Consider the following 23,221-nt stretch of genomic DNA (forward strand, 5'->3'; position numbering starts at 1 on the left):
CCCTTTGGGTATTTACTACCCGGGATTAAATCTATGGCACAATCGCACTCTCGGTGCGGAGGTAATGAACCAAGCTTGGATTCTTCAAAGACGTCACGATAGTCAGACAGGAACTCAGGAATTTCAGAGGGAATAGATGATGAAATGGAAACCACAGGTACATCCCCATGAGCCCCCTTACATCCCCAGCTCAACACAGACATAGCTCTCCAGTCGAGGACTGGGTTGTGAGATTGCAGCCAAGGCAATCCTAGCACCAAATCATCATGTAGATTATACAGCACCAGAAAGCGAATAATCTCCTGGTGATCTGGATTAATACGCATAGTTACTTGTGTCCAGTATTGTGGTTTATTATTAGCCAATGGGGTGGAGTCAATCCCCTTCAGAGGAATAAGAGTCTCCAAAGGCTCTAAATCATACCCACAGCGTTTGGCAAAGGACCAATCCATAAGACTCAAAGCGGCGCCAGAGTCGACATAGGCGTCCGTGGTAATAGATGACAAAGAGCAAATCAAGGTCACAGATAGAATAAACTTAGACGGTAAGGTGCAAATGGAAACAGATTTATCAAGCTTTTTAGTGCGCTTAGAGCATGCTGATATAACATGAGTAGAATCACCACAATAGAAACACAACCCATTTTTCCGTCTAAAATTCTGCCGCTCGCTTCGGGACAGAATTCTATCACACTGCATACTCTCTGGCGACTTCTCAGTGGACACCGCCAGATGGTGCACTGGTTTGCGCTCCCGCAAACGCCTATCGATCTGAATAGCCATTGTCATGGACTCATTCAGACCCGCAGGCACAGGGAACCCCACCATAACATCCTTAATGGCATCAGAGAGACCCTCTCTGAAAGTCGCCGCCAGGGCGCACTCATTCCACTGAGTAAGCACAGACCATTTACGGAATCTTTGACAGTAAATTTCCGCTTCATCTTGCCCCTGAGATAGGGACATCAAAGTTTTTTCTGCCTGAAGCTCCAAATGAGGTTCGTCATAAAGCAACCCCAAGGCCAGAAAAAACGCATCCACATTGAGCAACGCAGGATCCCCTGGTGTCAATGAAAAAGCCCAGTCTTGAGGGTCGCCCCGGAGCAAGGAAATCACAATCCTGACCTGCTGTGCAGGGTCTCCGGCAGAGCGAAATTTCAGGGACAAAAATAATTTGCAATTATTTCGAAAATTCTGAAACCCAGATCTATTCCCGCCAAATTCCGGCCAAGGAATTCTCGGCTCAGATACAGGTGCATGACAAACAAAGTCTTGCAAATTTTGTACCTTCGTGGCGAGATTATTCAAACCTGCAGTTACACTCTGAAGATCCATTACAAACAGGTGGACACAGAGCCATTCAAGGGTTAAGAGGAGGTAAGAAGCAGCTAGACAGCAATTAAGGGCTAGGCAGCAAAACTCTGAGGGGAGAAAAAAAAAAAAAAAATTCCCTTAAACACTTCTTTTACTCCTGCTTCAGCCCAAACAATTAACACTTTGTGGGCCGGTCAAACTGTCATGTTCTCAATGGCAAGAGAACATAGCATCAGCATATATAGGAACTAGCTCTTGGAAGATGGGAACTGAGCTGACCATGAACTAAACCTAACGCACAACTAGCAGTGGCCGGGTAGCATGCCTACGTTGATTCTAGATGCCCAGCACCAGCCGGAGGACTAAATAATGCTAGCAGAGGAAAATATTAGTCCTAGCTCACCTCTAGAGAAATACCCCGAAAGGAGACAGAGGCCCCCCACATGTATTGGCGGTGAATTAAGATGAAATAACAAACGTAGTATGAAAATAGGTTTAGCAAATTTGAGGTCCACTTACTACATAGCAGAAGACAGAAAGGACACTTTCATGGTCAGCTGAAAACCCTATCAAAACACCATCCAGGAATTACTTTAAAACTCTGGCATTAACTCATAACACCAGAGTGGCAATTCCTGTTCACAAGAGCTTTCCAGACACAGTAACGAAACTACAGCTGTGAACTGGAACAAAAATGCAAAAACAAACATGGACAAGAGTCCAACTTATCTAGTAGTTGTCTAGGAGCAGGAACAAGCACAGAGAGGCTTCTGATAACATTGTTGACCGGCCAGCAACTAACAGAGCAGCAAGGTTATATAGCGACTCCCACATCTTGATGGGAACAGGTGAACAGAGAAGATGAAAACACCAGTTCAATTCCACCAGTAGCCACCGGGGGAGCCCAGAATCCAAATTCACAACACGGCTCGTTCTACACACTATGCGTGAGCCGGAACTCGCTATTACAAGGAAAGCCTATGGCGCCTTGTACTGATGCTCTATAGACTTACAGTATACAGTGACTATATCACAAAGATGTACAGTACGCAGTCATGCCCAAAAATCTACCCCTCATATATAGGCATGTCATGCCCTGGGCTGTTACACTAGTCTTGTTTTTACACCCATCACATCATGGTAGAGAAGAACTTGAGGCTTATTTTCCCCCATCTTATTTCAATGATCTTTGAGTAAATAGAAGATCTGGTAGCATCAAACCGGATCCGGTGGTGGATGCCTTGTTCTTTTTTGTGTTACGTTACCTATATACAATGTTTTTCTTTAAAATCTCCTATTTATTCTGCAGCACTTGAGGATGAATAATGTTTGCCCCTATTGTATTAAAAGATATCTATGAAATGTAAATGAATTGGTGTAGTGGAAAAATGTCTTGATCTCACTGTTTCTTGTTCAGGAAGGCTTGAAAATCGTCCACCATGCCGATCAGACTTTGTCCAGTTTCTGTAAGTGGCAGAAAAGCATAAACCCAAAAAGTGATTCCCACCCAGCACATCACGATGTCGCCGTGTTATTAACAAGGTATTTATCGGTCACATAGAAAAGGCATTTATTTGTTTGTTTCCTTTTAAAGGTAACATTTCACTAGAGAAGGACAGATCATTAAATAAGATATTTTGTTTACTTGTGTAGAATGGGGCACATTCAGCAGAGTCATCTCATTAACATTAGAGAGAGAGTGTCATCCCATCATTGCTAGAGGCTGACATTAGCAGCATAGACTGGTTATCATTAAACAGAAGGGTCAGCAGAGTCATCTCATTATCATTAGAGGACAGAGTCAGCAGAGTCATCTCATTATCATTAGAGGACAGAGTCAGCAGAGTCATCTCATTATCATTAGAGGACAGAGTCAGCAGAGTCATCTCATTTTCATTAGAGGACAGAGTCAGCAGAGTCATCTTATTATCAGAAGACAGTCAGTAGAGTCTTCTCATTATCATTAGAGCACAAAGTCAGCAGAGTCATCTCATCATTAAAAAGAATTTACAATTTTCATAGTCATGAAAATACAGAAAAATCTTTAAATGAGAAGGTGTGTCCAAACTATTGGTCTGTACTGTAGTTACGCATCTACTCTAGCTTTTGTGGACTGTGGATCTTCCATGAACTTCATTGACTCTAGTCTGGTGTCCAAGCTAAAGTTAGGGACAGTTAGGCTAGAGACTCCCATCCATATCATTGCCATTGATAAGACACCGTTGGCTCAAAATGTTATTAAGTTTGTCTCTGAGGAGTTCCTCCTCAAGGTGGGTTCCTGGTGTTGGGGTTACCCTGGTTACAGAGGCATAATCCTGTTATAGACTGGGGATCTCGTAATATTGTTAAATGGGGTCCTAATTGTTCCACGTTGTCTTTCTACTGTTTTAGTGTCTGCCATTAATCTGTAGGGTATTCCGGAGTACCTGAAGGATTTTGGGCATGAGTTCTCCGAAAAAGAGGCTGAGGTCTTGCCACCACATCGTCCTTATGATTGTACTATATATCTTATTCCGGGTTCTAAATTGCCCATGGCCGGTTGTACAATCTTTCTGGCCCGAAACGAACCGCTATGAAAAACTATATCTCTGATAGTCTACGCAAAGGTCACATCCGTCCCTCTGTTTCTCCTGTGGCAGCTGGATTTTTTTTTTGTTAAGAAAAAAGATGGTGGTTTACGCCTGTGCCTTGATTTCCACGAATTAACTAAAATTATGGTGTGAAATACTTACCCACTCCCACTCATACCAGATCTTTTTAACCAATTGTCTGAGGCTAAGTGGTTTTCCAAACGTGATCTCAGGGGAGCATATAAAGTTACCCACATTTGGGAGGGGAATGAGTGAAAAACGGCATTTCTCACTTCTGAAGGTCTGTTTGAAAATTTGGCCATGCCCTTTGGTCTCACGAACGCACCTGCGGTGTTTCAGAACTTCATGAATAATGTTTTTTCTGATTTTATCGGGTGCTTTTTGGTTGTATACCTGGACAATATCCTTGTTTTCTCTCCTGACAAGGAATCCCACATTGGTTATTTACGTGCTGTTCTTCATAGGTTACGGGGAAATTCTATAATCACTAAACCTGAGAAATGTTCGTTTGGGGCTAGAAGATTTCATTTCTGGGGTTCATCCTTTCTGCCAATGGGTTTCGGATGGATCCCGGAAAGGTACAGGCCAATGTTGATTGGGTGCAACCCAGAGACTTCAAGGGTCTGTAGCGTTTTCTGGGTTTAACCAATTATTATTGAAAATTAATCAAAGGGTTTTCTCAGGTGGTCAAGCCACTCACCGATCTCATTCGCAAGGGGGCTGATCTCAAGGTCTAATCACCCCTGATGGTTGAAACATTTTCTACATTAAATAAGTGTTTTATGTCTGCTCCTGTATTGGTTCAGCCCGATCCGTCAGAACCAATCATTGTAGAGGTGGACACATCGGGGGTGGGAGTGGGGGCAGTGTTGTCTCAGGGACCCTCTACATTGACCAATTTAGGACCATGTGCCTTTTTCTCCAGGAAGTTTTCTTCTGCGGAGAGAAATTATGATGTTGGCAACTGGGAGTTATTGGCCATAAAATTGGCTTTTGAAGAATGGAGGCACTTTTTGGAGGGGGCGGTTCATCGGAGCACAGTGATTATGGACCACAAGAACCTGTCCTACATTGAGTCTGCCAAGCGGTTAACTCCTAGATAGGCGAGGTGGTCACTTTTTTTTCTCGCTTTCATTTTTCTATCACCTTTCGGCCTGGTTCCAAGAATGTCAAGGCAGATGCCTTATATCACAGTTTTGATCCGATATCACCCCCCGAACCTCCTTCCTCCATTCTTCAGCACGGGGTGGTTGTTGCTGGGGTATCCTCTGAATTGGAGCTTGAAATTCAGAAGGCTCAGTCTCTTGCTTCTCTGTCTTTACCTGACATTAAGCTTTTTGTCCCGATTCAGTATCGGTTGAGGGTTCTCCGGGAGTTCCACGATTCTGTTCTCAGTGGACAGCCAGGGATCTTGGCCACCCAGAAAGCCATTGCTAGACTGTTTTGGTGGTCCTCCATGGCCTCTGATGTCACTGTGTTTGTGTTTGCTTGTGATACCTGTGCCCGTGCCTAGAACTCCCATAACCAGCCAGCCGGGGAATTGGTGCCATTGCCAATTCCGGATAGACCTTGGACTCATTTGTCCATGGATCTTATACCTGAACTCCCTCCTTCCAATGGTAAAACTGTGATCTGGGTAGTGACTGTCAGATTCAGTAAACAGGTGCATTTTGTACCTTTGGCAGGATTGCCCAATGCGGAAACACTATCTAAGTTATTTGTTGAGCACGCTGTGTGGCTGCATGGTGTTCCTTTGAGTGTGGTATCTGATAGAGGGGTACAATTTGTGTCCAAATTTTGGAGGGCATTTTGTAAAACTTTGGGTATTTGCTTGACCTGCTCCTTGGCCTACCATCCCGAGACCAACGATCAGACGGAGAAGACCAATCAGTCACTTGAACAGATTTTGCGGTGTCTTGCTACGCTTCAGCAGGATGATTGGTGTTCTTCATTGCCCGTGGCTGAGTTTGCTTTTAATAATCGGATTAATCAGTCCACTAGCACCTCTCTTCTGTAACTATAGTTTTCACCCCCATTTTGGTGAATTTTCCAGGCTGGATTCGGGGTGTCCAGGGGCTGATTCAGTGGTTCACCGGCTGGAGGAGGTGTGGAGGGAGGTTCAAAAGAACATTGGGGTGGCTCAGGGCAAACAAAAACATTTTGCTGATAAGCAACTGTCTGTGGGACCTAAGTTGCTGGTGGGAGAAAAGGTGTGGTTGTCTACCAAGAACATACATCTGAAAGTTCCCTCTATAAAGCTGGGTCCCAAGTTTATTGGTCCTTACGAGGTCATTGAGGTTGTCCACCCAGTTGCCTTCCGTTTACGCTTACCTCCGTCACTTCGGATCCCCAATGTATTCCATAAGTCCCTTCTTAAGCCATGTGTACCTTCCTCTGCTAGGTCACCATCCCCTATGCCTCCTGTCTTGGTCGATGGTCATACTGAGTATGAAGTTGATTCTAGGAGGGTTCGCAATTCGCTTCAGTACTTGGTCCATTGGAGGGGTTACGGTCCTGAGGAGCGATCTTGGGTTCTGGCACGTTCCGTCCATGCTGATCGTCTAGTTTGGGCGTTTCATGAATGTTATCCTGGTAAACCTGGGGGTCCGTTGCCCCCCCCTTGAGAGGAGGGTACTGTCATGATCCGGTCCGGGTTTTAGTCCTGTTTGCCCTTTTCTCGGGCTGATCATGTCAAGGGTTAACTTTGCCTCATTCTGGGTCCAGGTTTGCTACTTAGCTCCAATGCATCCTGCGGGCGGTGTCAGTTATAGCTTCTGCCTACTTCATGAGTAGCTGACTCTGGTTATATCCTGATTTGTCCTGCTGTGATCCCTGACTGTTCCCGTGTCTGTTTATTCCCCTTCCCCCATTCTGACTCAGTGTTTTCCCTTTGTGTTTGGACTCTCTGGTACTTGACTCGGCTTTGTCTCAGACCTGTCTCTGTCTTTTGCTCCTGATACTCTTGTTTCTGTCTGGAATTGACCCTCTGGCGTGTCTCTGACTCTGAGTTGATTTTCCCCTATGTACTACGTTACTCTCCTGGTTTTTGACGTGTTTTGTTTGACTACCCTGTTGCCACCTGGTGGTGGCCTCGCTGCATCGTTGCAGGTCTGCTCTGGCAAGTGTTGCAGTCTTCCCTCCACTCTACTGCATTCTAGTGGAGTGTGCATCTACCTGCATAGCTGCGACGTGACAGCAGCACTAAAAAAGGGAGACGTTCATGGGAAACTAATGCACTGTACTGATTGAGAAAGAAGAGGAGCTGCTGTATTAGGCCTCTTTCACACGTCAGTGTCTCCGGTACGTGTAGTGACAGTTTTCTCACATACCGGAGACACTGACACACGTAGACCCATTCAAATGAATGGGTCTATGCACATGGGCGTGTTTTCACACGGACCGTATGTCCGTGCTGAAAACACGTAGACATGTCCGTTTTCTACCGGCAGCACGGACCACAATACGGACAGCACACGTGCACACGGAGAACAGTGTGCACTCTCCTCCGTGTGCACGTACCGCCCGCAGGAGAGACAGCGCTACAGTAAGCGCTGTCCCCCCTGTGTGGTGCTGAAGGCGGAATTCATCTCTTCTCCCCCGCCGGAGAGAAGAGATGAAAGATCAAGTTTTGTTTTTTTTTTGTGAAAAATAAAGTTTTCATGTGCCCCCGCCTCCCCCCCCCAGTGCGCCGCCCGGCTCCTTGCAGAAGAAATACTCACCTAGCTCCTGCGATGTCTCCTCTCTCCTCTCAGCGCTGGCAGCTTCTCCTGTGTGAGGGGTCACGTGGGACCGCTCATTACAGTCAGGGAATATTCACTGACTGTAATGAGCGGCACCACGTGACCGCTCACACAGGAGAAGCTGCCAGCGCGGAGAGGACAGAGGAGACGTCGCGGGAGCTAGGTGAGTATTTCTGCGGCAAGGGGGCAGGCGGCGCACTGGGGGGGGACGCGGACGCACATGCAAACTTTATTTTTCACCCCCCCCCAAAAAAAAAAAGATCTTTCATCTCTTCTCTCCAACGAACGCTGGGGGAGAAGAGATGAATTCTGCCTTCAGCACCACATGCGGGGGGGACAGCGCTTTAGTGTAGCGTTGTCTCTCCTGCACGGTCCGTGTGGTCCTCAGGCGGCACACGGGCGGCAAACGGATGCCGCACGTATGTGCCACTTGAGCACACGGACATACGGACAGCCAGCTGAAATGGACACGCAGAGGGTATGGGAGGATGTCACAATGGTAAGTTTTCTGTATTCATGACCCAGATGAATCAATGTGAAAATTCGATCAGGGTGACCCGCTTTATGTCATCTATATTCCTTGCTATTTGCACTCACCGATCCAGAACTGTCCATAATTAATCACGCCATAAATCTGTATGGACAGCATGGAGGAGAATATTGACCGACAGGTAATTAGGGGAATTGGACTTCTAAGCTTTTACAATACTTTTCCATTTGCTGAATCAGTAAGTTCTGGTTCCAGTGATTCATCCAATACATTTATGACGTAGAACTGTCCCAGAGTAGCCTTGAAGTAATTACGGGAAATCTCTTTTGAACATTTTTCTTTCTTTGTTTATAAACATATTATATATATATATATATATATATATATATATATATATATATATATATATAATATATATATATACACTCACCGGCCACTTTATTAGGTACACCATGCTAGTAACGGGTTGGACCCCCTTTTGCCTTCAGAACTGCCTCAATTCTTCGTGGCATAGATTCAACAAGGTGCTGGAAGCATTCCTCAGAGATTTTGGTCCATATTGACATGATGGCATCACACAGTTGCCGCAGATTTGTCGGCTGCACATCCCAAGGATGCTCCATACAAGGCAGGATGGATCCATGCTTTCATGTTGTTTACGCCAAATTCTGACCCTACCATCCGAATGTCGTAGCAGAAATCGAGACTCATCAGACCAAGCAACGTTTTTCCAATCTTCTACTGTCCAATTTCGATGAGCTTGTACAAATTGTAGCCTCAGTTTCCTGTTCTTAGCTGAAAGGAGTGGTACCCGGTGTGGTCTTCTGCTGCTGTAGCCCATCTGCCTCAAAGTTCGACGCACTGTGCGTTCAGAGATGCTCTTAGGCCTACCTTGGTTGTAACGGGTGGCGATTTGAGTCACTGTTGCCTTTTTATCAGCTCGAACCAGTCTGCCCATTCTCCTCTGACCTCTGGCATCAACAAGGCATTTCCGCCCACAGAACTGCCGCTCACTGGATTTTTTTTCTTTTTCGGACCATTCTCTGTAAACCCTAGAGATGGTTGTGCGTGAAAATCCCAGTAGATCAGCAGTTTCTGAAATACTCAGACCAGCCCTTCTGGCACCAACAACCATGCCACGTTCAAAGGCACTCAAATCACCTTTCTTCCCCATACTGATGCTCGGTTTGAACTGCAGGAGATTGTCTTGACCATGTCTACATGCCTAAATGCACTGAGTTGCCGCCATGTGATTGGCTGATTAGAAATTAAGTGTTAACAAGAAGTTGGACAGGTGTACCTAATAAAGTGGCCAGTGAGTGTATATAATTCTGCTTACCACTTTCTATATTTCACACTGAGCGGTGGCCCTCACGGTGTGCGGACTCGTCCTGTATTGTGGACATCACTTTTCAGTTTGTAGACAAGCGATATTCCATTTTTGGACATTTGTTTCTTCCTCCCCTTCTTTTGAGAGCCATGACTTTTTATTTCATCCGTCTATGAGTTGTAGTTTTAATGACGCCGTTCACTTTACCATTCTCTGTATCGGAAATAAAGTCCAAGTATGATGAAATTGGAAAAACCAAAAACGCAGTTCTGCAATAGTTCTTTGGTTTTTTCTTCTCCGCCATTCATTATTCTGTGAAAGTATCCTGTTACTATATTTCTCCAGGTCTGCACTATTACCGCAATGCCAAACTTGTAGCAACATTTTTATAAAGTATTTTTTGCTTTTTTTTTCCCCGAGATTCGTAATATTTTAATTTTTACATCAGTGGAGCTGTCTGACAGTTTGCCTTTTGGTATGGTGAGCTGACATTTTTGCTGATACCATTTTGGGCTACATAGAACACTCTTGTTGCATTTTTTGCTGGATTTTTAGCCCCCAAAAAACCTAAATTCTGCCATTTTTAGTTGTTTTTTTTTTTTTTCATATAGCAGCATATACTGATTGGGTCACTTAACTTAGCTTAATTAAACTTAAATTAATTACTTAATAACTTAATTTTAAATTTTAATAGATCAAAAAAATTTGAGTGCAGCAATATGAAATATATTTTTAGCTGTTATTTTTTATTGGGGACATTTTTAATTCTGATTTTTATTTATTTTCTCTTTTTTTTTTCTTCTTTTTTTTAGTCCCCTTAGGGAACTCGTTTGATTGCTTATACCATATACCACACTAGCACAGTATTGCTGTATCTGAGGAAATTGCCGTTCCCTGAAGCTCGGCCTGTGGCTGAGTACTAAGATAGCAGTGATTGGTCTTTCAGCAGACCCCGCAGCTTGTATGGTAACTTATTACCTCTCCATCGATCGTGATTTGGCACACGCATTTATGTCATTTCAATTCCATTGTCAGAGACTGACCACAGCATTTGCGGTAAATGTAGAAAGCTCCAAACGCTGCAGTCACCTGCAAATGCCGTCTATGTAACACAACTGGTATGATGGCTCAAACCACCCAAAACTAAGGGACCAGAAATTGGACGTACTATTACATCCTGTGTCTTGAAGGGCTTAATATTATGAAAGGCAGGGTTATAATGAAGAAGGATATGTCTGGATCCACCATAGACAGCTGCGCTCCTCCTCCCTCTCTGCACAGTGACCTCTGCACATGTCACAGAGCATGCTCACTAAGTCAGTAAATTATTTCTAGCTTACTGTAGGTCTCAGTAGAAATGTTTGGTCGATTTCTTAGCCATTTAATCATTAGGATATAGGATACAACATATTTTGATGCATTGTTCTTGAGGATCCTATTATGTTATGCTGATATTAGCTGAGGAATATCTATTAATTATGGCCCCGGGTCATATTTAGTGGATGCCATTGCATATGGATAAGTATGCTCTAGGACACAGGTCTCCTAGCTTTGCATCCTTACACCTCGATGTGTCACCATGCTGATAAATGAAAGTCATTCCAATAGATCTGTGGCTGATCGATACTATTAACTACACACATGGAATATATGAAGTGTTAATCCCATTTGTAAATCACTGAGCAATCGCCCGGTTTCATTTCTTAAAAGAATTCCTAAGAACGGTGAGGGAAACAAAAGAATACTATGTCTATATTAATTTTAGATATTTTCATATATACTGTGTATATATATATATATATATATATATATATATATATATATATATATATATACATATACTGTATATATATATACAGTATATATATAATTCTATTGTCTATAATTTCTGCATATGAAACTTTGAATTCACAATTTTTGTTTATTTTAGGAAGGATATCTGTGCAGGAAGAAACAGCCCCTGTGAAACTCTGGGATTGTCCCATCTGTCTGGGATGTGTCAGCCGTCCAGAAGCTGCAATATCAATGAAGACTCAGGCCTTCCAATGGCGTTTACCATCGCCCATGAGATTGGACACAGGTAAGGATGGATGGATGGATGGATCAATGGATGGATGGATGGATCAATGGATGGATGAGATGGATAGATGGGATGGATGGATGAGATGGAAGGATGTGGCGGATGGATCAATGGATGATGGAAGGGATGTATGGATTGGATGGATATATGGATGGGATGGATGGATAAATGGATGGATGTATGGATTGGATGAGATGGGATGAATTAATGGATGGGGTGGATGGATCGATGGATGGGATGGATTGATAGATGGGATGGAAGGACTGGATAGGATGAATGGATTGGATGAATGGGATGAATACATGAATGGAATGGATGGATGGGTGGATGGATTGGATGGATAGGATGCATGGATAGATGAGATGGTTGGATGGATGGATGGATGGAAAAAATAAAATTAAATAAAAGAGGCAGCACTCAAATAAAATTGTGTAAAAAGTGCACTTTTATTAAGCCATGCGATGTTTTGGTCCCACCACAAAAACTTTCACGAGCCCATTTTACAGGCTAGAAAAAGGTTATTTGATAGGACCAAAATGTCACCACATCTACTATATAATTGTCTAAGGGTCACTTCCGTCTGTCTGTCTGTCTGTCTGTCATGGAAATCCCAAGTCGCTGATTGGTTGCGGTCAAACGGCCACAACCAATCAGCGAGGGGCACAGTCCGGCAGCGAAATGGCTGCTCCCTACTCCCCGCAGTCAGTGCCTGCTCCATACTCCCCTCCAGTCAGCGCTCACACAGGGTTAATGGCAGCGTTAACGGACCGCGTTATGCCGCGGTGTAACGCACTCCGTTAATGCTGCTATTAACCCTGTGTGACCAACTTTTTACTATTGATGCTGCCTATGCAGCAGTAATAGTAAAAAGATCTAATGTTAAAAATAATAAAAAAAAATAAAAAATCATTATATACTCACCTTCTGTCGGCCCCCGGATCCAGCCCAGGCCTTTCCTGCTCCTTGTGACGGTCCGGTCCTTGCATTGCGGTCTCGCGAGATGATGACGTAGCGGTCTCGCGAGACCACTACATCATCATCTTGCGAGACCGCAATGCACTCTTGGGACCAGAGCGTCGCGAGGAGCATCGGTAAATGCCTGGGCTGGATCCGGGGGCCGACGGAAGGTGAGTATATAACTATTTTTTATTTTAATTCTTTTTTTAACAGGGATATGGTGCCCACATTGCTATATACTACGTGGGCTGAGTTATATACTACATCTCTGTGCTATATACTATGTGGGCTGTGCTATATACTACGTGACTGTGGTATATATTACGTGGCTGGGCAATATACTACATCGCTGTGCTCTATACTACGTGGCCTGAGTTATATACTGCATGGGCAGTGTTATATACTACGTCTCTGTGCTATATACTATGTGGCTGTGCAATATACTACGTGGCTGTGCAATATATTACGTGGCTGGGCAATATACTACGTTGCTGGGCAATATACTACATGTCTGTGCTATATGCTACGTGTCTGTGCTATATACTATGTGTCTGTGCTATATACTACGTGGCTGGGCAATATACTACGTGTCTGTGCTATATACTATGTGTCTGTGCTATATATTACGTGCCTGTGCTATATACGTGTCTGTGCTATATACTACGTGGGCTGTGCTATATACTACGTGTCTGTGCTATATACTACGTGGGCTGTGCTATATACTACGTGTCTGTGCTATATACTACGTGGGCTGTGCTATATACTACGTGTCTGTGCTATATACTACGTGGGCTGTGCTATATACTACGTGTCTGTGCTATATACTACGTGGGCTGTGCTATATACTTCGTGTCTGTGCTATATACTACGTGGCTGGGCAATATACTACGTGGCTGGGCAATATACTACGTGTCTGTGCTATATACTATGTGTCTGTGCTATATATTACGTGCCTGTGCTATATACAACGTGTTTGTGCTATATACTATGTGGGCTGTGCTATATACTACGTGGCTGTGTTATATACTGCGTGGGCTCTGTTATATACTATGTGGCTGTGCTATATACTACGTGGGCTGTGTTATATACTACGTGGGCTGTGTTATTCGCTACTTGGCTGTGCTATATTTCTCTGCAGTATCTGTGCATCATGAATTGTGGTATGTGTTAAAGGGGGGGCCCACTGAGACTTCTTTTGCCCGGAGCCCTCAAAAACCTGGAGCCGGCCCTGGCTTCACTGATTGGTCACGCCTGGCCGCGAGCAATCAGCGACAGTCGCAGTCCGCCTGCGAATTGGCGCGGAATTTGAACCACGCTACGGTAATTGGTCGCGGCCGGCAGGCCGAATCCTTTGTATAAATTGCATTATTCTGAAAACTTCATAAATAAACTACATACATATTCTAGAATACCCGATGCGTTAGAATCGGGCCACCATCTAGTGGGTTAATAAAAGTCCACTTTTTACATGATTTTATTTGAGTGCTGCCTCACTTTATTTTCTTCTATGAAATGGACAAATTGAGTATATAGCCAGGAGGCTTCAGCACCTATCATTTGTATTTCTGCTCCTCCAGTTTACTAAAGATACTGTAGATAGATAGATAGATAGATTACAGCTGCAAGTCACTTTCGATAATTCTCTCTGAGCTTTCCACATCTTGACACTGGGATTTCTGCTCATTCCTCAAGGCAAAACTGCTCCAGCTCTCTCCAGGTAGATGGTTTCTTCTGGTGAACAGTGATCTGCAGGTCTGACCACAGATTCTCTATTGGATTAAGGCCACTCCAAAACATTTACACGTCTCCCCTTAAAATACTAGTGTTGCTTTCGCAGTCTGCTTTGGGTCATTGTCTTGTTGGAAGGTGAACCTCCGTGCCAGTCTCAAATCACTGACAGACTGAAACAGGTTTTGCTCAAGAATATCCCAGTATTTCGCACCATCCATCTTCCCCTCTACTCAGATTATTTTCCCTGTCCCTGCTGCTGAAAAAGATCCCCACAGCATGATGTTGCCACCATGTTTCACTGTGGGGATGGCATTCTTGGGGTGATGAGCTGTGTTGGTTTGGCTCCAGACATTTACCTTGTTGGGCAAAAAATTAAATTTTGGTCTCATCTGACCAAAGCACCTTCCTCCATACATTTGGGGAGTTTCCCTAATGTCTTTTGTCAAACTCAAAATGAGCTTTACAATTTTTGTGTGTAAGTAAAGGCTTTTTTCTGACCACTCTTCCATAAAGGCCACCTCTATGGAGTGTACGGCTTATTGTGTTCTTATGGACAGTTACTCCAGGCTCTGCTTGGGAACTTTGCTGCTCCTTGAGGATTACCTTTGGCCTCTGAGCTGCCTCTCTGATTAATGCCCTCCTTGCCCGGGCAGACAGTTTTGGGGGTGCCTTCTCTTGGCAGGTTTGTTGTGGTACCATGGTCTTTCTATCTGATGATAATGAATTTGATGGTGCTCCCGGGATCATCATAGATTCGAATATTTTTTATAACCCAACCCTGACTTGTACTTCTCAACAACTTTGTCCCTGACTTGTTCGGAGGTCTCTTTGGTCTTCATGGCGTTTGGTTAATTGATAGCGATAAATGATATGAAACGTCCGGATATCTGATTTGGTTTCTCTATCAGTCAGTGTGTTCTGTCCTCACTAAATAAGGCAGGCTTATTGTAGCTATCCAGTCAGCTAAACCGCTATACCGGGGTCCAATAAGGAGACTGTGGTTGAGTCTGTGCTTTATTAAACGTAGTGGTATATTGATGCGGTGAAACTGTGAACAATGATATACATGGAATCAGTACATGGTATAGAACGATACATACTACACATGATAAACATTATGCATTACATTTAGAAGGCTAGTAACTGAACTAGGAGTGCAACTGGTTAAGCTAGGCTAATATAGAGCAGAAATATCTAGAGAAAAAACATAAAGACATACCGGCAATGCAATCGCAAGGGGAATGAAGTGTAAGCGTCTTCCCTGGAAGGCAAACTAGAGGAAGTGAATGAAAACTGGAGGGAAATGTGGGCTGAGCTACCATAATGCATTGCAAAGGAGGATCAGACATAAAAAATACATAGCAGAAAAATAGAACAGTCAACATATCTCTGACCGCTAGAGGGAGCCAAAGCACTACAGATGAATACAGGCATGAATATATCAATACTGTATACTGAGAAACTGCGATTATGCAAACAAATAATTGGAGGCAACAAATTAGATGGCGGAGACAGAACACAGTGTAATAGACGGTTATGGTCATATTCATTTAGCTATAAATATAGCGGATATTTTTTTACATTAATAGGATAATCTAATAAATCCGCACATCTTATCATTTCACATTTAGATCAACTGTTAATTGTATTAATATAGGAATGTGTTACTAATCTCACAGATAAGATGGAAGTTTCCATCCAAATATTTATGTCTGGCAAAATATATCCTTCATTGGCTTATAGGCGTGAAAAACTTGAAATGATATTTAGAGGAGTTGTCCCCTTACATTTTCTAATTTAGTAATGTGTAACTCAGGGTGTATATCAAAGTAAATTAGATGGGGGGAGCTTGGGCCGTACAGCACAAGTTGCCAAAAGCAAACCCCTTCCCTGACATTACTTTCTGCCCTGTGGTTATGGGTTGAAACTAATGTACACAGACGTCCTCCTCAGTCAGCATGTGGAGCGCCCCCACACTGCCGCAGGGCCGAGGGGTACCCGGTACCGGGCCTCTGAGTCCCAGCTCCGGGGTTGTCACGGTGGCTAGGCCCGGTCCGTGACCCTGCTGAGGGGTGCACAGTGATAGATATGATGGATGATGCTATAGTGGTGGTGGTGTGGTGCAGTAAATAACGAGGACACCAGGTTGCAGTCTCTTTACCTCTTTACTGAAGATCTCTGGGTCCTCAGTCCGGAATACGGTTCACCAGGCTGCGCAAGTCCGGCCGGTCCGATGGCACCTCCAGAGTTCTCTTCACAGGTGGAAATCTGTGCCTTCCTTCTAGCGCTATGTGTTGCGGTTCTTCCCTGCTGTGCTTACGGAAAGTCCCCACAACTGTTGTGTCTGTTTCTTAAGTTCCCTCACAACACGATTAGATGATGTTCTGCTAATCCTCCGTCCCTCCCTGATGTTACGGTTAGGACGGCACCCGTTTGACGGGTAGGCTCGGAGCTCTTCCGGGACCCTAGAGTCGCCCCTCTCCACAAGTTGCCCCCCAAGACTGCATAGGTGATTTAGGTGAGACAGCCCGCCTGAGACTGACTGTCCTGCCGTAGGTTCGAAGTATTGCCTGAAGCTGTATATAGAAATACTTCCTTCGGCGTTCTGGCCACAGGTTGTTTGCGCCTCAGTAGGATGTTGCCTCGGTCTTACAGCACGACCCCTACTGGTATTCTCCTTCTTGCTTTGATCTCGTTTCTCACTCAGCACAATCTATCTCGCTTCTAATCCTTCCTTGGGCACCGCCGCTATGCTGAGCAGGCACGGTCCCGTTACGTTCTGTCCAGTTGCCAAGCCGCTGTCAGGATCCCACCCCTGACAGGGGCCCTACCGAATCTTCCCCCACAACACCCTCTGCCACAAGGTGTTGCCTGGTTCCAACCCAGTCAGCTTTCTGTCTAACTTCCTGCCTGACCCCCAGTTTTACCAGTGTGTGGAGAGTGGCCTAGTAAATAGAACCCTTAGCTCCCCCTGGAGGCCCGGCGGTGAAATGTATTGGTGTCTGTGATACCTGATCAGATGAACTCCTTCAGTGCCATCAGACGTACCATAGCTCCCCTTAGAGGCGGAGCCACAGTACTGCAACGACCAGGACTCTGGGGCGCTGCACTCCCCCCCGGTTAAATCCAGTACTCCGGGACTGGGAAGAAAACAACAATACAGATTAGCAAAAAGACATACAATTTGTTGAGTGCAATAACAATAAGCATATTTAAACAGAGCTTCCCTTTATGGGAGGTGAGGACACTTGAACGTTACAAACATGGTTAAATATCATAGCAACATGCTATAAGTAACTTTTCTTACCCAACCGGGTATTCTACTTAGTACAAATTCTTGAACAATAATTTAACATTGCCTTTAAGGACGTACACTCTGAATCCGCTAAAGACCTTCTTATAATCATATTATAAGGCAATTTAACTTTTACATTCTCCTTCTTTAAATCTGCAGGACCGCCTGTCCTAACGGCGCCAGACCTACTGCCTCTCCTTTCTTACAGGACCGCTCCTTTCAGCCCGAGCCTTCTGTCTTTTCAACTACTATACACAGTATAGAACATAACATTACTTTCAGTTTAGGATCAATGAGCCATTTCTATATGGCTCCTAGGAGGACTCACCACTAACCCCTACGGGTTCACTTCTTGTCCTCGTTCTCTAACACATTATTAAACACTTTCTATAAAACATTAAACTTCCTTACTGACAGGTATGCAGGACACTACGTCTATCCCTACGGGTCTACTGCATCTTTCTATCAGAGAACATTATCAGCATTTCTTTACAATTAACTAGTTGGATACATATAACTTCTAAGGGTACTGTCACACAGTACCATTTTGATCGCTACGACGGCACGATCCGTGACGTCGCAGCGATCGTATGATTATCGCTCCAGCGTCGTAGACTGCGGTCACACTTTGCAATCACGGCGCTGGAGCGATGCCGAAGTCCCCGGTAACCAGGGTAAACATCGGGTAACTAAGCGCAGGGCCGCGCTTAGTAACCCGATGTTTACCGTGGTTACCAGCGTAAACGTAAAAAAAACAAACAGTACATACTTACATTCCGGTGTCTGTCCCCGGCGTTCTGCTTCTCTCCACTGTGTAAGCGCCATAGCCGGAAAGCACAGCGGTGACGTCAGACGTCACCGCTGTGCTCGCTTTCCGGCTGGCAGACGCTCACACAGTGGAGAGAAGCTGAGACGCTGGAGGACTGACACCGGAATGTAAGTATGTACTGTTTGTTTTTTTACGTTTACGCTGGTAACCACGGTAAACATCGGGTTACTAAGCGCGGCCCTGCGCTTAGTTACCCGATGTTTACCCTGGTTACAAGCGAACACATCGCTGGATCGCTGTCACACACAACGATCCAGCGATGTCAGCGGGTGATCAAGCGACGAAAGAAAGTTCCACACGATCTGCTACGACGTACGATTCTCAGCAGGATCCCTGATCGCTGCTGCGTGTCAGACACTGCGATATCGTAACGATATCGCTAGAACGTCACGAATCGTACCGTCGTAGCGATCAAAATGGTACTGTGTGACAGTACCCTAAATGTGAGCATTATCATCACTTTCTCTCGTCAGGACATTATTGCTATCTGTCTGTCTTAAAGCAATACCGTTTCTTTAAGTGCAACATGTGAACATCCCCTTTAAGAGGGGACCAAGTCTCTATGAGGTAGCACATCTTCTCAGGCTACCAGTCCGTACTCAGCAAAGGCTCCGGTGCGGTATCTTCGCAAAGAGTCTCTCTTTAAGTAAAACCAGTAGGGTGCACCTTTAAGAAGGTGCAAACTATTTACAGGAAGTTTGTATCATGCACTGTTCATGATTGCGGCAGTTCTGGAAACTTTTGCAAAACTTGGAAAAAGTAAACAAAACAATAGGGATCCCGGGTCAACAAAGGGATCCCTTTAAGAGTTAACCCTAGATGGGTTTAGCAGCAAATCAGAAAACAAACAGTTTAAGAACTATGTACATTCAATGCAGTATCTTACTCATTTTTCGGTAGCCCCCACCGAGGCTTCACCTGGCAGGTGGCCCTCTGTGGCTCAGGCAGGTCGGACTCCAAGTTCACTCCCGCGGCCAGGTGTACCCCGTGGGTTCGGGTCTCCTGCACGACCAGGTCATGCGCTGCGATGAGTGTCTGTGTGGGTCGATGGATGATGCTGGCAGCGGCGGCAGCAGCAGCTTCAGCGGCCAGCTCCTCCCCCTCGGTTCGGGATACCGCCAGAACGGCTGTGCAGCGCTGCATATCCCGGGCCCACCATCTGCTTCCCTTTAGATGCCGGCGGTATGTCAGCACATCCCCCGGCTGCAGTAGGGACTTGGCGCCGTCTCCATGCAGGCAGGGCTCCACCTCCTCCCGGGTGACACGGACCCTCAGGGCTGTTCCGATCTCCTGCACGAAGCCTTTCCCCTCCTGGGGCTGGTAGACAATTACAACGCCCCACTTCGGCAGGGAGCCCTCCAGCAGCTCGCCTCGCGCCTCCCGCTCCACTTCTCGCTGGAACTCCGCGATCAGGTGATTCCGATACTCCCCCCAGGGGAAGGGCCCGAGGTCATGCCCCCCTGGTGTATTGATGCCAGACGGCGGGGATACCGGGGCGCCACCGGTCGCAGCAGTGGCCGGGTCGTGTGCAGAGGTGAGGTGGCCTCCCCAGGGGTCGCGGCATTGGGTACCTTCACTCGTGGTAGCTCCTCCGGCGCCACTCCTTTCCCCTGGGGGAGGCACACGGGCTGGGGACCGTGCAGGCAAAGGATGCCCCATCGACAGCTCCCACGGACCCCAATCTTCCAGCGGGGGCATATCAGAATAATCCTCCGGTGTCGGGGGCCGATGCGGGGCCATTCTTTTCTGCAGGCCTTCCCTGGTCTCCAGCTCCACTTCATCTGAGTCATAGTTTCGTTTCTTCGGTTTCCGCCCAGCATAGAAAATCAGGAGGCGGGCCTCGACGGCTGACGGACACGTCCTCAGGACACAGCAATATTTAGACTGGGCGGTCATTGTCTTTCGCGCTTTCCAGCTTGTCTACGCCTACTCCACGCCCCTCTTCTTCTCCTGCACTGCAATGGCGGCGGTTTTGGCGGCAAATGGCACAGCACAGTCCTTGCAATAAAGTACAGTCCAAGCACAATAAATCACAGTCCCAAGGCGCACATGACCTGATTCTTCAGGCTTAAGTAGATCCTGTTCGTGACGCCAAAATGGAGCGCCCCCACACTGCCGCAGGGCCGAGGGGTACCCGGTACCGGGCCTCTGAGTCCCAGCTCCGGGGTTGTCACGGTGGCTAGGCCCGGTCCGTGACCCTGCTGAGGGGCGCACAGTGATAGATATGATGGATGATGCTATAGTGGTGGTGGTGCGGTGCAGTAAATAACGAGGACACCAGGTTGCAGTCTCTTTACCTCTTTACTGAAGATCTCTGGGTCCTCAGTCCGGAATATGGTTCACCAGGCTGCGCAAGTCCGGCCGGTCCGATGGCACCTCCAGAGTTCTCTTCACAGGTGGAAATCTGTGCCTTCCTTCTAGCGCTATGTGTTGCGGTCCTTCCCTGCTGTGCTTACGGAAAGTCGCCACAACTGTTGTGTCTGTTTCTTAAGTTCCCTCACAACACGATTAGATGATGTTCTGCTAATCCTCCGTCCCTCCCTGATGTTACGGTTAGGACGGCACCCGTTTGACGGGTAGGCTCGGAGCTCTTCCGGGACCCTAGAGTCGCCCCTCTCCACAAGTTGCCCCCCAAGACTGCATAGGTGATTTAGGTGAGACAGCCCGCCTGAGACTGACTGTCCTGCCGTAGGTTCGAAGTATTGCCTGAAGCTGTATATAGAAATACTTCCTTCGGCATTCTGGCCACCGGTTGTTTGCGCCTCAGTAGGATGTTGCCTCGGTCTTACAGCACGACCCCTACTGGTGTTTCTCCTTCTTGCTTTGATCTCGTTTCTCACTCAGCACAATCTATCTCGCTTCTAATCCTTCCTTGGGCACCGCCGCTATGCTGAGCAGGCACGGTCCCGTTACGTTCTGTCCAGTTGCCATGCCGCTGTCAGGATCCCACCCCTGACAGGGGCCCTACCGAATCTTCCCCCACAACACCCTCTGCCACAAGGTGTTGCCTGGTTCCAACCCAGTCAGCTTTCTGTCTAACTTCCTGCCTGACCCCCAGTTTTACCAGTGTGTGGAGAGTGGCCTAGTAAATAGAACCCTTAGCTCCCCCTGGAGGCCCGGCGGTGAAATGTATTGGTGTCTGTGATATCTGATCAGATGAACTCCTTCAGTGCCATCAGACGTACCATAGCTCCCCTTAGAGGCGGAGCCACAGTACTGCAACGACCAGGACTCTGGGGCGCTGCACATGCACTCTGCACAAAATACCCGTAACACTGGGAATTCTGCTCCCTTTTAAGGATAACCAGAAAGCAGCGAAAACTGTTGTAACAAAGCAGTGTTCCCAGTCTTATACACAGAGTGTATGCAGAGGCGAGCAGAGCAGAAAACATCTGTGAGGAGCAGCTTCAGCCAATAGCAGCAAAGCAGGAAGTCTGCCAGGAGCAGCTTCAGCCAATAGCAGCAAAGCAGGAAGCCTGTGAGGAGCAGCTTCAGCCAATAGCAGCAAAGCAGGAAGCCTGTGAGGAGCAGCTTCAGCCAATAGCAGCAAAGCAGGAAACCTGTGAGGAGCATCTTCAGTTAATAGCAGCAAAGCAGGAACTTTGTGAGGAGCAGTTTCAGTACATAACAGCAAAGCAGGAAGTCTGCAAGGAGCAGCTTCAGTTGAAAGCAGCAAATCAGGAAGTTTGTGATGAGTAGTTTCAGCCAATAACAGGAAAGCAGGAAGTCTGTGAGGAGCAGCTTCAGCCAATAGCAGCAAAGCAGGAAGTCTGTGAGGAGCAGCTTCAGCCAATAGCTGCAGAGCAAAAGTTTGTGATGAGCAACTTCAACCAATAGCAGGACATGATGTGGTGTGAGGGGTGTGGTGATGACAAATACAACCAGGTAACATGCAGCAGTAGTTGGGGTATACATTTAGAGAACTCAGAGCAATTTGTAAACTTGGGACTTAAAGGATTGTCAATAAAAAAATGAATTCAATTGTCACAACAATAAAGCACACTGGCGCTACTAAGAAGACCAACCCAAGTGCTGCAGGTATTAAGGCAGATCTGTGCACACTCTGCCACAGCAAATAAACCACTCGATATTAATAAATACCGCGCTCCAAGGGTTTAAAAATAGTTGGAAATAAACCAAAAGTTAGATGCTAATTCACTTTGGACCGGTAAATTTAGCAGCATATAGGGGCAGTGTACAGCACTATTGTCAAAACAGCCGTTGGCTACAACCAATATAACCAACAGTTTGAAGTAGCTTACAGTTAATACGTGCCTTAAATACAATTAGAATAATCGGCTGATAACCCACATACCATACTGGTTTCGCTGCTTGCTTAAGGTGAAAAATGGTCCCAGATGTGTAAGGTGCTCTACCGCGGTGGACCGAGGGAGGTGGTCCTTTGGGAGCGGTGGCGATAAGCAGGGAGCACGGCGATACCGCTTATCCAGCGAGAAGACCGGGTACCGATGCACAGTACAGAGCCAGGAACCGTCCCGGCCGGAGACGATCCTGGTTGTACTGGAATAATGGCCTCGGGGTAACCCTGAGGAAGGAGTGCGGTACACTCCGAAACGTGTTGGTTTGCTTTGTGTCCCAAACGAGACTCCGTAGGCCTGTGACGTCACACGCTGCCTAGCAGCGCCGGCCATTATTCCAGTACAACCAGGATCGTCTCCGGCCGGGACGGTTCCTGGCTCTGTACTGTGCATCGGTACCCGGTCTTCTCGCTGGATAAGCGGTATCGCCGTGCTCCCTGCTTATCGCCACCGCTCCCAAAGGACCACCTCCCTCGGTCCACCGCGGTAGAGCACCTTACACATCTGGGACCATTTTTCACCTTAAGCAAGCAGCGAAACCAGTAT

The 23,221-nt window shown here is 46.3% G+C and overlaps 1 protein-coding gene across 1 annotated transcript in view; it reads left to right on the plus strand.

The window, feature by feature from the left end:
* The window catches only part of ADAMTS12 (ADAM metallopeptidase with thrombospondin type 1 motif 12), a 510,507-nt gene that overhangs the window by 358,135 nt on the left and 129,151 nt on the right, over nucleotides 1-23,221 (plus strand). The window contains exons 6-7 of the mRNA XM_077281848.1: nucleotides 2,731-2,855; nucleotides 11,395-11,544. Coding sequence (XP_077137963.1) covers nucleotides 2,731-2,855; nucleotides 11,395-11,544 — 275 coding nt within the window. The remainder of the gene's footprint in view (nucleotides 1-2,730; nucleotides 2,856-11,394; nucleotides 11,545-23,221) is intronic.

This window comes from Ranitomeya variabilis, chromosome 1, assembly GCF_051348905.1.
Source record: "Ranitomeya variabilis isolate aRanVar5 chromosome 1, aRanVar5.hap1, whole genome shotgun sequence".
Classification (NCBI taxonomy): domain Eukaryota; kingdom Metazoa; phylum Chordata; class Amphibia; order Anura; family Dendrobatidae; genus Ranitomeya; species Ranitomeya variabilis.